This window comes from Vulpes lagopus, chromosome 23 (assembly GCF_018345385.1).
Source record: "Vulpes lagopus strain Blue_001 chromosome 23, ASM1834538v1, whole genome shotgun sequence".
In the NCBI taxonomy this organism is placed as follows: Eukaryota; Metazoa; Chordata; class Mammalia; order Carnivora; family Canidae; genus Vulpes; species Vulpes lagopus.
This window is the reverse complement of record NC_054846.1, coordinates 51411606-51430141: the sequence shown is the minus strand read 5'-3', so window position 1 is coordinate 51430141 and position 18536 is coordinate 51411606. Positions and strand designations below refer to the sequence as shown.

Here is an 18536-nt window from a genome sequence, read left to right as displayed (position 1 = left end):
TTCTTCAAAGGCAAATGGCAAACAAACTATGGTATAGCCATTATATGGAATATAACTCAGCAATAAAAAAGGATGAACTAGAGAGTCACCTGACAACTCTTGATGTTGGTTCAGGTCATGATCTCAGGGTTGTGGTATCAAGCCCTGTGTCAGGCTCCATGCTCAGCAGGGAATCTGCTTGAGATTCTCTCTCTCCCTCTTTGCCTGCTCCTTTCCCATCTCTAAAATTATAATCTTTTTTAAGAAGTGAGATTTATTTTTTTTAAAGATTTATTTATTCATGAGAGACAGAGAGAGAGAGAGAGAGAGGCTGAGACACAGGCAGAGGGAGAAGAAGGCTCCTCACAGGGAGCCCGATGTGGGACTCGATCCCAGATCCCAGGATCGCACCCTGAGCTGAAGGCAGACGCTCAACCACTGAGCCACCCTGACGTCCCAAAAAAGTGAGATTTAAATTCACATAACAACATGGTTAGTCTTAAATTCAGTTTGCTGAGTGAAAGAAGCTAGGACTCAAAGCTTTATAAAATGGTATGATTTTATTTCTGTGAGTGACATTGTTGAAATATTAAAGTATGGGTGAGTCAGAAGAGGTTGACTACAAAGAAATTAGTTTCACAGGGAGATTTTTAGAGTATTGGAGCTGATACTGAAGTTGCATTATGCATTTGTTACTTTATGTATTTGTTACCTTATGCATTTGTCAAAACTACTAGAAATATACATCAGAAAGAAATTTACTGAATGAAAAAATAAAAAATAACAAGTGTGATATTTGGGCTTCTGAAGATTTAATGCAGATTATAACAAATGAATCTAAAGGTTCTAAAAATACAAGATATAGCTTTAAATTAGCTTACCTAAATGACTTTGGAGTATTATGTTTTGGCTGGATACTATGAGGCTAAAGACAAAAAGAACTATTTAATCACTACATTCTATTGCAGCGATTTGTAATAGAGCGCTCTCTAAAGAGCCAGAGTAAATATTTTTTGTGTCATAGGGTCCCTGTCACACTACTCAACTCTGCTGTTACTGCACTAAAGCAGACATAGACAGTACGTAAACAGATGAGTGTTTCTGTAGTCCAGTAAAACTTTATCCATATGTACTAAAATGTGAATTTTATATGATATTTATGAAACTTTTTCCCCCAGTTACTTAAAAAAATTTTTTGTTTTTACCTATCAGGCCTTGCAAAAATAGGCAAGGGCCAGAAATGCCCTGGGAGTTGAAGTTTGCCAAGCCGTATTCTATTAGATGAGTGTGATTCTTACAAGGGTATGGATTAGCAATTCTGAAAATACTTTACATTTATATGAGAGTTTTACATTTATATGAGAGTTGAACAAGTAAGTAAATAAATCGTAAAGACAGCCAGATTTTTAATCATAGTATACCCTATGTTACATCCATGTTTATTTTGATATATATACAGAGAGAATGACTCAGATATAGATATGAGCATATATTGAGATTAGTACACCTCCATATTTCCTAGTTTTGTTCTCTAAAAGTCTCAAAAGGAGTGGCAACCCAATAGCAATGAGCACACCCAGCTCTCCCAGATCTTGGTTTCTGAATACCCATATTCAGTAAAAGTTATCGGGACTCTTGGAGCAATAGCTGATTCTGAGGCTGGGACGGGGAAAACACAAGATTAGGATGGAATATTTTGCAGTATGGAATGTGAGGAAATGCCTTTAAAATAAAAGAAGGGGGGTAGTAAGGAGAACAGGAGCATATCAAAAGAACACAGGAGCCCATCTGAAGTCCCAGTGACCATTGCTAGAATAATTTGATCAACAAAATAAATAGCAATATTTGGACTATAACTGAAAGAATAAAATAAAATCTATGAGTACATATTGATATAAGCAAAACAATGAATGACTAAGAATGAGAATGGACACATCTTCTTTACAGGAGAATTGTAAATAATAATAGTGGATATTGCCTCTTTCATGAGGTATGGAGCTTAATTCCTCTTCCCTTGAGCATAGGCTAGACTTAGTGATTTGTTTCTGATGAATAAAGTATGGAGAAATCTGGTAGACACCACGTTCACAAAGTGATCAGAATTAACATCATTAATAACTCATGCTGGCATCCTGTATTCCCTGATATCAAGTAATACGAAGGGCACTGTTCTCTGACATTGTTCCCCAAAACCCATAACCCTAGTCTAAACATGAAAAAAATATCAGACAAAATCAAATTGAGAAACTTTCCACAAAATCCCTGAGTAGTACTTTTCTAAACCATCAAGGTCATGAGAAACAAAGAAGGACAAACTTGGCACAGATTGGAGGAGACTAAGAAATGATGACTAAAAGCATCATGGTATCCTTATTGGATCCTGGAATAGAAGTGCATTACTGGAAAAACTGGTGCAATCCAAATAAAGTCTGCAGTGGAGATAATTACTGTACTAATGTTACTTTCTTAGGTTTGCAAAATCAGCTATAGCTATATTAAGATATAAACTTTGAGGACCGGGTTGAAGGGTGAAGTTCCCGGGTACAACTCTTTTATCTTTGCCACTGTTTTGTAAATCTAAATATTCAAAAATAAAAAGTTAAACTACCATTGACCCTTGAACAATGTGGGGGTTATAGGCTCCAGACCTTCCTTGCACAGTCAGAAATCTGCATATGACCTTTGATGCCCCAAAACTTAACTACTAATAGTAGTTGACCAGAAGCCTAACCAGTAACATAAAATAGTCAATTAACACATATTTTGTATATGTATTGGACCTGTGGTTGCACAAAGCATAGATTCCTAGCATTTTGTTCTATGCTCTATACACAAATGCCCCCAGGAAAATACCAGTTGCAGACTTTTACTTTACCTCTTCTCTCAGGAATGTTAGTACCACTAGTACTACTATGTAAGCAGCTCCCTAGTGCCTTTGAACAAAAACAAACTATGTAAATATACATGTGCATACACACGCACACATATTTGCATGCATGCAGCTGGCTTAAACTGTACACTAATCTCAGTATCTTAAATTGGTTTACACTAAGAGCAGCTTGAATACAAGCTCTTAAACTTAGTCATATTTTTCTGCCTAGGTTAATTCACATATACTCAGCATTCTCAACCAAATATCTGCATGCTCTGCATCTGCCACTATGCACAGCACTGGAGATCTTTTCGTAAAATCAAATTTCCTGCCCATAAGGAACTTTATAATTCCCTGAGTTGCGTGGTAATGATATTTTGTCTGTAGTGTTTATTCTTGAAAGTTACTTTGGCTGGATATAAAAATCCTTGGCTTACATTTTTTTTTTTACTTTAAATATGTTATTTGATTGTGACAGAGAATGTTTCTGTCAAAATCTGCTTAAAATCCAATTTTCTTTCCCTTGTGAGGGATTTGCTCTTTTAGTTTGGAAAGTCAAGCTAAAATATTGTGCATTTTTCCCCCCTTCATCTTACATCATGGTGTTGATTATTCTGGATTGAATTTTTTTCCCCAATGTATGTCATGTGTCTTTCATTATGTTTTCAATATTTTTGTGAATATAACTTTTATTTTTAATTAAATTTTTTTATTTTAAATTTTATTTAGTTAACATACAGCGCAATATTGGTTACTGGAGTAGAGTTCAGTGATTCATCACATATATTCAACACCCAGTGCTCATCACAGGTGCCCTCTTTAATAGCCATCATACATCTAGCCCAACCCCCACCCACCCACCTCCTTCCATCAACCTCCATTTGTTCTTTATCATTAAGAGTCTCTTGTGGTTTGTTTCTCTTTTCCCCTCCTTCCCATATGTTCATCTGCTTTCTTCAATTCCCCATATGACTGAGATTATATGGTACTTGTCCTTCTCTGATTGCCATGTACCCCTCTGAATCTGTATTTTTTTTATCCTTTGGATAAATACCTAGTAGTGCAATTGCTAGATCACAGGGTAGTTCTATTTTTAACTTTTTGAGGAACCTCCATACTGTTCTTCAGAGTAGCCGCACCAGTTTGCATTCCCATTAGCAATGCAAGGGGGTTCCCCTTTCTCTGCATCTTCACCAAAACCTATTGTTTCTTATGTTGTTACTTTTAGCCATTTTGACAAGTGTGAGGTGATATCTCATCATGGTTTTGATTTGTAATTCCCTGGTGATGAGTGATGTTTAGCGTCTTTTCATGTGTGTGTTGGCCATCTGAAAAAGTTGTCTATTCGTGTCTTCTGCCCATTTCTTAACTGGATTATTTGTTTTTTGGGTGTTGAATGTGATAAGTTCTTTATAGAGTTTGGATGCTAACTCTTTAATCAGATATGTTGTTTGCAAATATCTTCTTCCATTCCGTAGGCTTTTAGTTTTTATTGATAGCTTCCTTTGCTGTGCAGAAGCTTTTTATTTTACTGTTCATTTTTGCTTTTGTTTCCCTTGCCTCTGAAAGCGTGTCTAATAAGAAGTTGCTATAGCTGAGGTCAAAGCGGTTTCTGCCTGTGTTCTCCTTTAGGATTTGTAGGATTTGTTGTCTCATACAAATTTTAGGATTGTTTGTTCTAGCTCTGTGGAAAACACAGGTATTTTGATTGCATTTAATTTGTAGATTGTTTGGGGTAGGACAGACATTTTATCGACATTTGTTCTTTCAATCCATGAGCATGGAATGCTTTTCCATTTCTCTGTGTCCTCTTCAATTTCTTTCATAAGTATTCTGTAGTTTTCAGAATACAGATCTTCTCCCTCATTAGTTAGGTTTATTCCTAGGAATCTTACCGTTTTGGGTGCAATTCCACATGGAATCGATTTTTTTATTTCTTTTTCTGCTGCTTCATTATTGGTGTATAGAAATGCAGCAGATTTTCTGCACATTGATTTTATATCCTGCAACTTTGCTGAATTCATGTATTAATTCTAGCAGTTTTTTGGTAGATTCTTTCAGGTTTCTATATAGAATATCATATCATCTGCCAACAGTGAAAGTTTGACCTTTTCTTTGCTGATTTGGATGCCTCTTATCTCTCTCTCTCTTTTTTTCTTCTGATTGCTGAGGCTAAGATTTCTAGTACTATGTTAAATAGTAATGATGAGATTGGACATCCTTGTCTTCTTCCTGACCTTAGGGGAAAGGCTCTCAGTTTTTTCCCCATTGAGGATGATATTAGCTGTAGGGCTTTCACATATGGCCTTTATAATATTGAGGTATTTTCCATCTATCCCCTGCTTTGTGGAGGGTTTTTATCAAGAATGGATGCTGTATTTTGTCAAATGATTTTTCTGCATCTACTGACAAGATAATATGGTTTTTTTATTAATGCAGTGCATCATATTTATTAATTTGTGAATATTGAACCAACCCTGCAGCCCAGGTATAAATCCTACTTGATTGTGGAGCATAATTATTTTAATTTGATGTTGAATTTGATTGGCTGTGTTTTATTGAGAATTTTTGCATCCATATTCATCAGGGATATTGGCCTGGTCTGTAATTCTCCTTTTTATTGGAGTCTTTGTCTGGTTTTGGAATCCCAGTAATGCTGGCTTCATTGAATGAGTTTGGAAGTTTTCCTTCCATTTCTATTTTTTTGGAACAGTTTAAGAAGAATAGGTATTAACTCTTCTTTAAATGTTGTAGAATTCCCTTGGGAAACTATCTGGCCAAGGACTTTTGTTAGTTGGGAGACTTTTGATTATTGATTCAATTTCTTTGCTGGTTATGGGTATGTTCAAATATTCTATTTCTTCCTGTTTCAGTTTTGGTAGTTTGTTTCTTCCAGATTGCCCAGTTTGTTGGCATATAATTTTTCATAGTATTCTCTAACAATTGTTTGTATTTCTGTGGTATTGGTTGTTATCTCTCTTCTTTCATTTGTGATTTTATCTATTTGGGCCCTTTTCTTTTGGTAAGTCTGGATAGGGGTTTATCAATTTTATTAATTCTTTTAAAGAACCAGCTCTTAGTTTCACTGATCTGTTCTACTGGAGGTTTTTGTTTGTTTCTACATCACTTATTTATGCTTTTTATTATTTCCCTCTTATGCCAGCTTTAGTTTGCTGTTCCTTTTCTAGCTCCATTAGCTGTAAGATTGGGCTGTGTATTTTAGCAAGACTTTTCTTGCTTCCTGAGATAGGCCTGTGTTGCAGTATTCTTCCCTCTTAGGACTGCCTTTGCTGCATCCCAAAGATCTTGGACTGCCATATTTTCATTTGCTTCCATGTATTCTTTTTTTTACTTCTTCTTTAATTTTCTAGTTAACCCATTCATTCTTTTTTGTTTGTTTGTTGTTGTTGTTGTTGTTTTTATGATAGGCACACAGTGAGAGAGAGGCAGAGACATAGGCAGAGGGAGAAGCAGGCTCCATGCACTGGGAGCCCGACATGGGATTCGATCCCCGGTCTCCAGGATCGCGCCCTGGGCCAAAGGCAGGTGCTAAACCGCTGCGCCACCCAGGGATCCCCAACCCATTCATTCTTTAGCAGTATGTTCTTTAACCTTAATGTATTTGAAGTCCCTCCACATTTTTTCTTGTGGTTGACTTCAAGTGTCATAGCATTGTGGTCCGAAAATATGCATTGTATGATTCAATCTTTTTATACTTGTTGAGGGCTGATTTGTGAACCAGTATGTGATCTATTCTGGAGGATATTCCATGTGTATTCAAAAAGAATGTGTACTCTGAAATGCTCTGAATATATCTGTGAAGTCTATGTGGCCCAGTGTGTCATTCAAAGCCATTGTTTCCTTGTTGATTTTCTGCTTAGATTATCTGTCCATTGCTATAAGTGGGATGTTAAAGTCCCCTACTATTACTGTATTATTATCAATGAGTTTCTTTTTGTTTATTATTAATTGATTTATATATTTGGGTGCTCCCAAGTTGGGGGCATAAATATTTACAATTGTTAGGTATTCTTGATGGATAGACCCTTTAATTATAATATAATGCCCTTCTTCATCTCTTAGTACAGTCTTTGTTTTAAAATCTAGTTTGTCTGGGAGATCCCTGGGTGGCTCAGCGGTTTAGCGCCGCCTTTGGCCCAGGGTGTGATCCTGGAGTCCGGGGATCGAGTCCCACATCAGGCTCCTTACACAGAGCCTGCTTCTCCCTCTGGCTGTGTCTCTGCCTCTCTCTCTCTCTCTCTCTCTCTCTCTCTCTCATGAATAAATAAATAAAATCTTTTTTAAAAATCTAGTTTGTCTGATAATAAGTATGGCTACTCCAGCTTTCTTTTGATGTCCATTAGCATGATACATTGTTCTCCTTATCCTCATTTTCAATCTGCAGGTGTCTTGAGGTCTAAAATTATTATCTTGTAGGCAGCATATAGATAGATCTTTTTAAATCCATTCTGATACCCTGTGTCTTTTGATTGGAGCTTTTGGTGATTTTTCTACACTCAAAGAGTCCCCCTTAACATTTCTTACATGACTGGTTTAGTAATTATGAACTCCTTCAGTTTTTGTCTGGGAAACTCTTTCACTCTCCTTCTATTCTGAATTACAGCCTTGCTGAATAAAGTATTCTTGGCTGCATATTTTTTCCCATTAAGCACATTGAATATATCCTGCCGCCCCTTCCTTCCAACCTGCCTAGTTGCTGTGGATAGATCTGTTGCAAACCTGATCTATCTTACCTTGCAAGTTAAAGACTTTTTTTCCCCTTGCTGCATTCGGGATTCTTTCTGTGTCTGTTTATTTTGTAAATTTGACTATGATATGCCTTGGCAATGGTTGGCTTTTGTTGAATTTATTGAGAGTTTTCTGTGCTTCTTGGATTTTGATGCCTATATCCTTCCACAGATATGGAAGTTTTCACCTGTAACTTGCTCAAATAAACCGTTTGCCCCTTTTCCTCTATCTTCATCTTCTGGGACTCCTATAATATGAATGGTATTCTATTTTAATAAGTTGTTGAGTTCCCTAAGTCTACCTTCATGATCCATTACTTCTAATCTTCTATATCACTGATTCATTCCTCTGCCTTATCTATCCATCATTTTTATGGCATTCATTTGGGCTTTTTTTCAGTTAAAACATTTTTAATTTTGGCCTGACTAGATTTTAGTTCTTTTATTTCTGCAGTAAGAGATTCTCTAGTGTCATTTCTGCTTTTTTCAAGCCCAGTTAGTATCCTTATAATTGTTTTAAATTCTCTTAAATTTGTTCTTTTACTTTTGGAGTAAAAATGGTTATCAGTGATTTTTTGCCTACCAGTATTCTCATCCCTGTGTAGTTTTGTCCCACCACGCGTGAATAGGGATGATCTGTGTAAACAATAGATTATTACAGAAATAATAGTTATGAATTCTGAGGCTAGATCAAAAAGAATTAAAGCTTCTTTCTTGTTCTCATAAGATCATTTACTCTTGGGAAGACAAATTGTCAGGTCGTGAAGACACAGTACATTTTCCATCTGTTTTGTGAGCATGACTTTTCTGGCATGATTTTTCTTTTTTTTTTTTTTTTAATTAAGGTCTCCTTATTTGGTCTTTTTCCCCCTCTTAAAACTTTTCATGAAATTTAACCCATTTATGATGATTATTTTATAAAATTATTTTTTCATGAACTTTTAGAAAGGGACATAGGATTTAGAATTTTTTTAAATTTATTTTTGATAGTCATACAGAGAGAGAGAGAGAAGCAGAGACACAGGCAGAGGGAGAAGCAGGCTCCATGCAGTGGGAGCCTGACGTGGGATTTGATCCCGGGTCTCCAGGATCGTGCCCTGGGCCAAAGGCAGGCGCCAAACCACTGCGCCACCCAGGGATCCCTAGAATTTTTCTAATGTGAAGTTTGAGAGCTCTGTTTTTCTGTCTTCATTTGTTCTAAAGTATGGCAGCTTAGCTTCTGACATTTCCTGGCTCCTTCTTCTTCCCAATTTTTATATAGAATTTTTCTTTCCTTTGCTTTTACTTCACTGCTCAGTTTGTCTTCTTTTTCCAGATGTTTATACACAGTGTAAAGTTTTATCTTGGAAGGTGACTTTGGCATATTAGTTTTGAGAGTTAAGGAGTTCCAGACTGCTCCAGCTCCTTCAGAATTTGTTGTAAATCCTTTGTACTCATCACTATGAGAGTGGGAGAAATCTTTTCCAGTTCCAGTTTCTGAATTTGCTCACCAAGCTTTTGAGTGAATACTCATTTTTGTTACTTTGAAGTTATTTGGTTTATCAGATGCCTCAATGTTTTCCTCTGATTTCTCCTCCACAGATGGTATTACCATCTCATGTACCTACTGGGAGTTTATGAGTATCTCCTGATATTTTAGAGTTCATGGGAATATCTTGTCATTTAATTTGGTTGCAAATAAAAAATAATTTGGTTGCAGATGTTTCCCATGGATTTTTTAGTATTGCTATTTTAGGTAATTTTTAAAATTGTATTTCAGTATAATGTACTTTAATCTTTAATCCTAAGTTGTACAACAAAGTGAGTTTTTAAAAAGTGAACCCATGAATGAATAGCATCCGGGTCAGAGACATGACAACCCAAAATGCCTCTGGTGCCTCCTTCAATCACTACACAACTTACTATTCTAATATATAACAACATATAGACTAGTTTTATGTGTTTTTGAACATTTCATAAATGGAATCATATGGTATTTACCCTTTTGTATTTGATTTCTTCGGCTGATCATTATGTTTATGACATACCTGTGCTTCCTTTTTATTATTATGTAGTGGGAATCAGCAAACTATAGCCCACAAACATATTCCAGACTTTTAAATTTTAAATAAAGTTATATTGGAATATGGATAGACCTATTTGTTTATATATTATCTTTGGCTCTTCTCAAGCTACAACAGCAGAAATGAGCAATTGTGATAAAGAGCATATAACTTGCAAAGCTGAATATATATATGATTTGGTCCTTCTCTCTCTTTTTTTTTTTTAAGATTTCACTTATTTATTCATGAGAGAGAGAGAGAGAAGAAATTGGGGGGGCAGAGGGAGAAGCAGACTCCATGCAGGGAGCCTGATGTGGGACTCGATCCCAGGTGTCCAGGATCAGGCCCTGGGCTGAAGGCGGCGCTAAACCACTGAGCCACCCAGACTGCCCTGATTTGGCCCTTCAAAGAATAGTTTGCCAACCCTTGCTTTATAGTATTTCAATAAATATCAAAATTTATCAGATCTTTTTATTTGGGGCTAATACAAATAGTACTGCTATCGATATTATTATATATGTTCTTTGATGAACATAAATATGTATTCCTGTTGAATATATGCCTAAAAATGAAATTACTGAGTTATAAGGAATGTGTATTCTTCTGTAGATGATACTGCCAGAAAAAACTGATTCAGTATCAGTGGTTGAATGTTCTAGATTTCTGCATCCTTGCTAACACAGTGTATTTTCTGGGTTTTATTTTCCCATTATAGGTATTCCAGAGAGTATGAATTGATCATGTATTATGGATTTGCTTTGCATATTCTGAAACCATCTTACCAGATGCATACAGTTTGGATTGTGGGGATTTTTTTTCTGGGTAATTGGCCTGTTTGTCATTGGGAAATGTCTTTACCTCTAGGAAAGCTTCTTGCCTTCAAGTATAGTTTGTCTGATATTATTATAGTCATATCAACTTTCTTTTGGTTAATGTTGATTGGTATTTTTCATTTTTTTTATTTTTGCCCCTTCTGTGCCCCTATATTTAAGATGTATACATTATATAGTTGAGTTTTGTATTACTCAGTCTTTCTCTTTATTTAGTATAATCATTTAATTACTGATGTTGTTGGGTTTATACCATCCTTCTATTTTTCTATCTGACAGATCTGTTAGTGTTTGTTTTTTCAATCTCCTGCATGTCTCCTTTGACTGAGATATTTTTATTCCTTTTTCTCCCTCTTTTAACTCATAGGGTATGTATTTGCTTATTATTCTTTTAATATTGCCCTGCAAAATACATGTATCCTCTATTACAATCTAATACAATTTTTTCCTTTGCCAGTTTTTTGATGATGTTAAAATTTTAGAATACTTACACTCCATTTAAACTCCTTTCTTCTTTATTTATCTTTATTCCTTCCTTCTTGGGTGTCCAGTTAGATCTACTAGACCTTTCGGTTGTCTCCCAGTTTCTTACACTTCTTTCTGTATTTATCATTCTGTTTTCTCTTTTATTAGCATTTCCTATGAACCTATATTCTGCTTCACTGATCTTGTCTCCTCCTGTTTCCGATATACTGTTAAACCCATTTATTTAGTTCTTTATTTATCCTATTTGATGTTCAGATATAAACTATCTCTTTAATTTTTATAAATGCCAATGTTTCTGGAAATCCTTAACCTTTATGTATATTTTGTTCAACTTTTAATCTGTTTTTTCGAACATATTGATCATAATTTAAAGTGCTTATTTCCTCATTTTGATACCAGGCTTACACTTGTGATCTACTTCCTTTATCTTTTTTTACTCTTGCTTACTGGTTGTACTGTCCTGACTGTACCACTGATTTCATAGTTAAATTCTAGACATTATTTTTTAAAGAACTTTAGATTTTTCCAGATGATGAGACATTTCCCTCTTTACTAGTCAGGTAGCATCAGGGGCTAACCTTGATTCAAAAGAGACAAAATTAGTTTGAAGCTATATTGATGTATTGGTAAATCTCAGTTTACCAATCTCAGTAAGGTAAATCCTTAATCAAACTTTCCTTAAATCTCACCTCACCTCTCTTTTTTTGGTAATTAGCCTCCATTTCAAGTCAGAGTTTTTCAGATCTTTGTCTTCTGAAGAAACTGAGGCAATTTCTGTCCTACTTCTCAGAAAGTTTAGGGTTAGTTCCTTACATTTCCATACCAGGAACATTCAGAAAATATTCATGTATTTGAGTCCTTTCTCATCTCTGTTTTTATAACATCAGCTTTACATAGTTACCAAGATAGCTCCTGGTTTCTGTCTGCCAGCACCAGCTCTATGACTAGTTCTAGATGCTCCCAGAAGTCAAGTGCCCTTAGGGTAAATGTGATTGCAACTGGTAAGTAACAATTCACTACTTCTCAAAGCTTTCAGCTCTCACTTGCTCTATTACAAAAGTCTTTTTCTCCCGACAGATGTTTGTCTTTTTTTTTCTTAAGATTTTATTCATTTATTCATGAGAGACACACACAGAGAGAGACTAGAGAAGAGAGAGAGAGAGAGAGAGAGAGAGAGCAGAGACACAAGCAGAGGGAGAAGTAGACTCCATCCCGGATCCGGGATCACTCCCTGAGCTGAAGGCAGAAGCTCAACCGCTGAGCCACCCAGGTCCCCAGATGTTTGTCTTTAATTACCATCTAGTTATATGGCATGCATCTTTTGCATTCTAGTTTTCAACAAGAGTATTGGTCTGCTCTGAATTATTCTATCTAACCACTAAACAATATATGTTTTTATGAGGAGATTTGTGCCTCTAAATATTATGTTTTGTATTGCTACCATAACAAATTATCACAAGCTTAGTAGATCAAATTGATTACCTTACATTGCTATAGACCTGAACATGGATCTCACTGGGCTAAACTCAAGGTGTTAGCAGAACTGTTTTCTTTATAGTGTTTCCAGGGAAGGTTCAACTTTTGCATTTTCCAGCTCTTGGTGATCACCCACATTCCTTGGCATGTGGCCATTTCTCTCCATTTTCAGAGCCAGCAACATTGCATCCCCCTTGACTCTTATTCTTTTTTTAAGATTTATTTATTTTTGAGAGAGAGAGAAAGAAAGAGCATGTGGGGGAGGCACAGAGAGAAAGAATCTTCAAGCAGATTCCCACTGAGTGAGGAGCCCATGAGATCATGACTTGAGCCAAAGCCAAGAGTTGGACGCTTAACCAACTGAGCCACCCAGGTGCCCCTTGACCCTAATTCTTAATCACATCTCCCTTCTGTCTGATCATGGCCATGAAAGATTTTTCTGCTTTTAAGAAGTCATTTGTTTGGGACCTCTGCGTGGCTCAGCGGTTGAGCTTCTATCTTCAGTCCAGGGCGTGATCCCGGAGTTCTAGGATCGAGTCCCACATCGGGCTCCCTGCGAGGAACCTGCTTCTCCCCCTGCCTATGTCTCTGCCTCTCTCTATGTGTCTCTCATGAATAAATAAATAAAATCTTAAAAAAAAAAAAAAGTCAATTGATTAGATTGGGCCCACAGATAATCCAAGGTAATCTTCCCTTCTCAAGATCCTTAACCTTAGTCAAATCTGCAAAATCCCCTGCTGCTATACAAGGTTACATATTCTTTGGTTCTGAGAATTAGGGCATGGACATCTTTGGGTACCTTTAGTCTGCCTATCACACTGTCGCTAACATTTTCCTACAGTTTCCTTCTCTGGCCATTTTTAAGGTATTTTTCATTGTCATTTCTTCTCAGCAGTTTAATATTATATACTTAGCTGTGATTTTCTATTGTTTTTATCCAGTTTGGCCTTTGTAGTACTTTTCAGAAAGCACATGTTAGACTCGTTCTGTGTGTACCATATGCACCTTAAGGTCTTTTATTTTAATTCCTGGACATTTTCTGATGGGTGTGTTTTATATTATGAATATATCCCAATTTGTGACATGCATGTTTGTTTTCTGAATAAAAGTCCTTTTGTGAAGAGAAGTTCTTAATATAGCCCAATTTTCCTCTCCCTTTGATTAGCGTTTTGATTCACTTTAACCATGATTCTGAAGAAATTCCCCTATTTTAAAAATCTTTTATTTATTTTTTTTTCTTTTATCATGTTACCTTTCACATTAGATCTACAATGCATATGAACTTGATCTGTATGTATAATGTGAGATTTGGATGAAAGTTTATTTTTTCCCCTATGTTTATGATCCATCATCCTTTTTCAAATGGCCATTTTTCCCTTACTACTCTGTTTACATGGAAATCGTTCTGGATTCTATTCTGTTTTATTATGACTGTATATAATGTGAAAAGAAAATCTTTCTGGATTTTCTTTTGTTTCATTCGTTTCTTTAATTCTGACATCATACTTTCTCAACTGCTACAGGTTTATACTAACTCTTGTTATCTAATGGCAGAGGTTCTTCAGCTTTGTTCTTGCTTGAATTTCCATCTGGATTCCAAGATCAGCTTGTCTGTTTTAAAAAACATGCTATGATTTTGTCTGGGATTACCTTGAATCTGTGCTTTAACTAGGGGAAAATGGACATCTTACCAATATTGAGTTTTCCAATCCATTAAAATGGTGTCTTATAAAATTTAGATATTTAATTTCTCCCAATTATATCATAGTTATCATAGTTGTACTTCAGTAGATTTATTCCTACATATTTGATATTTTAGTGCTATTATAAATTGTGTATTTTAAAATTGTATCTTTTTTTTAAAGATTTTTTTCATACATTCATGAGAGACAGAGAGAGAGAGAGGGAGAGACACATGCAGAGGGAGAAGCAGGCTCCATGCAGGGAGCCTGACGTGGGACTCGATCCTGGGTCTCCAGGATCACACCCCAGGCAGAAGGCAGGCACTAAACCACTGAGCCACCTGAGCTGCCCTAAAATTGTATCTTTTATTTGGTTTTGGTATAATGACTGTAATAGATTTTTGTATAATGACCTCATATCCTGTGACCTTGCATTCACATATTAATGTTAATATATGGTAGTTTTCTTTGCATTTATATGTATAATATAACCTGTAAATAATGGCAGTTTTATTTCTCCTTCTTTAATTTTTATGCCTTTCATTTCTTTTTCTTGCCTTATTGCCCTGTGTAGGATTTCCAAAGCAATATCAAATAAATGTGGTGATAGATGGCATTCTGTCTTATTTGCCATCCAAAGAGGGAAGCTTTTTATAATTTAACATTCAGTATGATACATGTTATACATATTTTGTGGGTATTCTTTGGCAGATTACAGAAGTTTCTTCTATTTTTTCAATGAGGTTTTTAAAATTTCATTGTAAATGTATGAATTTTATGACATTGGGATTATTATATGCTTTCTCTATTTTAATATGGTAAATTACTTGATTATTCAAATGTTAACCCATGTTTGCATGCTTGGGACAAAACTCTTGGTCATTATATATACATCAAAGAAAATATTAGCAATCAAACCAGTGAGATAGGATATTTACATCTAAGTTAATGATAGTGATTAGATTGTAAGTTCCCTTTCCTGTAATGTCTTCCTTAAGTTTTGGCTGGTCTCTTTTTTTTTTTTTTAAGATTTTATTTATTTATTCATGAAAGACAGAGAGAGAGAGGGAGGCAGAGACACAGGCAGAGGGAGAAGCAGGCTTCATGCAGGGATCCTGACGTGGGACTTGATCTCAGGTCTCCAGGATCCTGCCCTGGGCTGAAGGTGACACTAAACCACTGAGCCACCAGGGCTGCCCTTGGTTGGTCTCTTAAAAATGATTTGGGAGGGGTGCCTGGGTGGTTCAGTCAGTTAACCGTCCCACTCTTGGTTTGGGCTCAGGTCATACTCTCATTGGTCAGGAAATTGAGCCCTATTTTGGGCTCCGTATTCCTTGGGAAGTCTGCTTGAAGATTCTCCCTTCCTGCCTCTCACTCTCTCTCAAGTAAATAAATAAATCTTAAAAAAATGGTTTGGAAAACATTCCCAATCATTCTCTAGAAAAGCATGTTTAAAATTATATCTTAAATGTTTTATATAAGTTTATCTTTGTAGGAGAGTTTTTAATAAAATTTAATTCGCTAATTTTATTTCACTGTGGCCAGATAACATACTTTGTATGACCTCAGTCCTTTTAAATTTATTGAAACTCATTTTATGGTTTAAGGTATGGTCTCTGCTAAAGAATTTGTCGTGTATACTCGAGAAGAATGTATATTTTGCTATTGTCTGGAGTATGTTCTATAGGTGTTAGGTCTAGTTGATTAATAATGTTCAAATCTTCCATTTCCTTGTTGATCTTCTGTCTTAATTATTCTATCCATTGTTAGAAATGAAGTACTGAAGAGTCTAACTAATATGTTGTAGGAGTTTCTCATTCTCATATTGTGTGAGTCAGGATTCTCCAAGGAAATAAAAGCAACAGAACAGTCTGTGTGTGTGTGTGTGTGTGTGTGTGTGTGTGTGTGTGTGTGTTTATATACACGTATATGGACAGAGAGAAAGAGTTAAAGAGTTGGCTTATGCAGTTGTGAAAATTTGGTGAGCCCAAAATCTGATGAGATAGGCTGGATACTCAGGGAAGAGTTGTAGTTCAAATCCAAAGCAGTCTATTGGCAGAATTTCTTCTTGCTTGAGGGGAGGTCAGGATTTGGTCCATAAGGCCTCAACTGACTGAATGAGGCCCACCCACATTATGGAAGCAGTCAATCTTTTTTACTCAAAGTCCATACATGTAAATGTTAATCTCATCCATAAAAGCCTCGTGGAAATGTCCAACCCAATATCTAGACACCATGGCTGAACCAAGTTGACATATTTAATTAACCATCACACAGATTTTTTTCACACTTCATCTCTAGCAGTTTGTCAAAGTTAGCATTTAAGGGGCCTTGAAATGGTGTTCCCTTCAGACTTTATTATTCTCTACTACATTTATAATATAAACCAGGTTATAGAATTCGAGAAACCTTGGAGGGCCTTGCTGGCTAAGTTGGTTAAGTGTCCAACTCTTGGTTTTAGCTCAGGTCATGATCTCACTGTCATGAGCTCAGGCTCCATGTGGGGCTCTGTGTCCAGTGCATAGTCTGCTTCAGATTCTCTCTTCCTCTCCCTCCTGCTCACTCTCTGTTTCAAATAAGTAAAAAAATAAAGTCTTAAAAAAAAAAGAATTAGAAAAACCTCAATTCAAGGTCAGCACTTCAGATTTTTGTCCTTTTGTCTTTGAGCAATTCTACCTAAATTTTCTTTTTTTTAACAATAAATTTATTTTTTATTGGTGTTCAATTTGCCAACATACAGAATAACACCCAGTGCTTGTCCCGTCAAGTGCCCCCCTCAGTGCCCGTCACCCATTCACCCCCACCCCCCGCCCTCCTCCCCTTCCACCACCCCTAGTTCGGTTCACAGAGTTAGGAGTCTTTATGTTCTGTCTCCCTTTCTGATATTTCCTACCCATTTCTTCTCCCTTCCCTTCTATTCCCTTTCACTATTATTTATATTCCCCAAATGAATGAGAACATATAATGTTTGTCCTTCTCCAATTGACTCATTTCACTCAGCATAATACCCTCCAGTTCCATCCACGTTGAAGCAAATGGTGGGTATTTGTCGTTTCTAATGGCTGAGTAATATTCAATTGTATACATAAACCACATCTTCTTTATCCATTCATTTTTCGATGGACACCAAGGCTCCTTCCACAGTTTGGCTATGGTGGACATTGCTGCTAGAAACATCGGGGGGCAGGTGTCCCGACGTTTCATTGCATCTGAATCTTTGGGGTAAATCCCCAACAGTGCAATTGCTGGGTCATAGGGCAGGTCTGTTTTTAACTCTTTGAGGAACCTCCACACATTTTTCCAGAGTGGCTGCACCAGATCACATTCCCACCAACAGTGCAAGAGGGTTCCCCTTTCTCCACATCCTCTCCAACATTTGTTGTTTCCTGCCTTGTTAATTTTCCCCATTCTCACTGGTGTGAGGTGGTGTCTCATTGTGGTTTTCTGTAGGTTGTCTTTTAGTTTTGTTGACTGTATCCTTTGCTGTGCAAAAGCTTCTTATCTTGATGAAGTCCCAATAGTTCATTTTTGCTTTTGTTTCTTTTGCCTTTGTGGATGTATCTTGCAAGAAGTTACTGTGGCCGAGTTCAAAAAGGGTGTTGCCTGTGTTCTCCTCTAGGATTTTGATGGAATCTTGTCTCACATTTAGATCTTTCATCCATTTTGAGTTTATCTTTGTGTATGGTGAAAGAGAGTGGTCTAGTTTCATTCTTCTGCATGTGGATGTCCAATTTTCCCAGCACCATTTATTGAAGAGACTGTCTTTCTTCCAGTGGATAGTCTTTCCTCCTTTATCGAATATTAGTTGACCATAAAGTTGAACTGAATTCTCTATTCTGTTCCATTGATCTATGTGTCTGTTTTTGTGCCAGTACCACACTGTCTTGATGACCACAGCTTTGTAGTACAACCTGAAATCTGGCATTGTGATGCCCCCAGCTATGGTTTTCTTTTTTAAAATTTCCCTGGCTATTTGGGGTTTTTTCTGATTCCACACAAATCTTAAAATAATTTGTTCTAACTTTCTGAAGAAAGTACATGGTATTTTGATAGGGATTGCATTAAATGTGTAAATTGCCCTGGGTAACATTGACATTTTCACAATATTAATTCTGCCAATCCATGAGCATGGAATATTTTCCCATCTCTTTGTGTCTTCCTCAATTTCTTTCAGAAGAGTTCTGTAGTTTTTAGGGTATAGATCCGTTACCTCTTTGGTTAGGTTTATTCCTTCTACCTAAATTTTCTTTATGTTATGAAGTAGGAAATAAAAGTCATTAGGGCTAACTGATTTGTCCAGGTTAATAATGAATATTATTATTATTATCTTTAATAATGAATACTAGAACTAATGATCAAATTCTGTTTGAATTCTTGTCCATATACACAATTAACTCTAATGTATTGAATATGTTAGAAAT

General features: G+C 36.2%; 1 protein-coding gene across 5 annotated transcripts in view; it reads left to right on the top strand.

Moving 5' to 3' along the window:
* SPATA6 (spermatogenesis associated 6) overlaps window positions 1-18536 on the top strand; it is a 145593-nt gene that overhangs the window by 104184 nt on the left and 22873 nt on the right. The window contains exon 12 of one of the 5 annotated variants that reach the window (XM_041738806.1): window positions 10357-10457. The exons of the other annotated variants lie outside the window; for them this stretch is intronic. Within the exon in view, the coding sequence (XP_041594740.1) occupies window positions 10357-10374 (18 nt within the window). The 3' untranslated portion in view covers window positions 10375-10457. Of the gene's footprint in view, window positions 1-10356; window positions 10458-18536 lie in introns of those variants that run through there. 5 annotated transcript variants of the gene reach the window in all.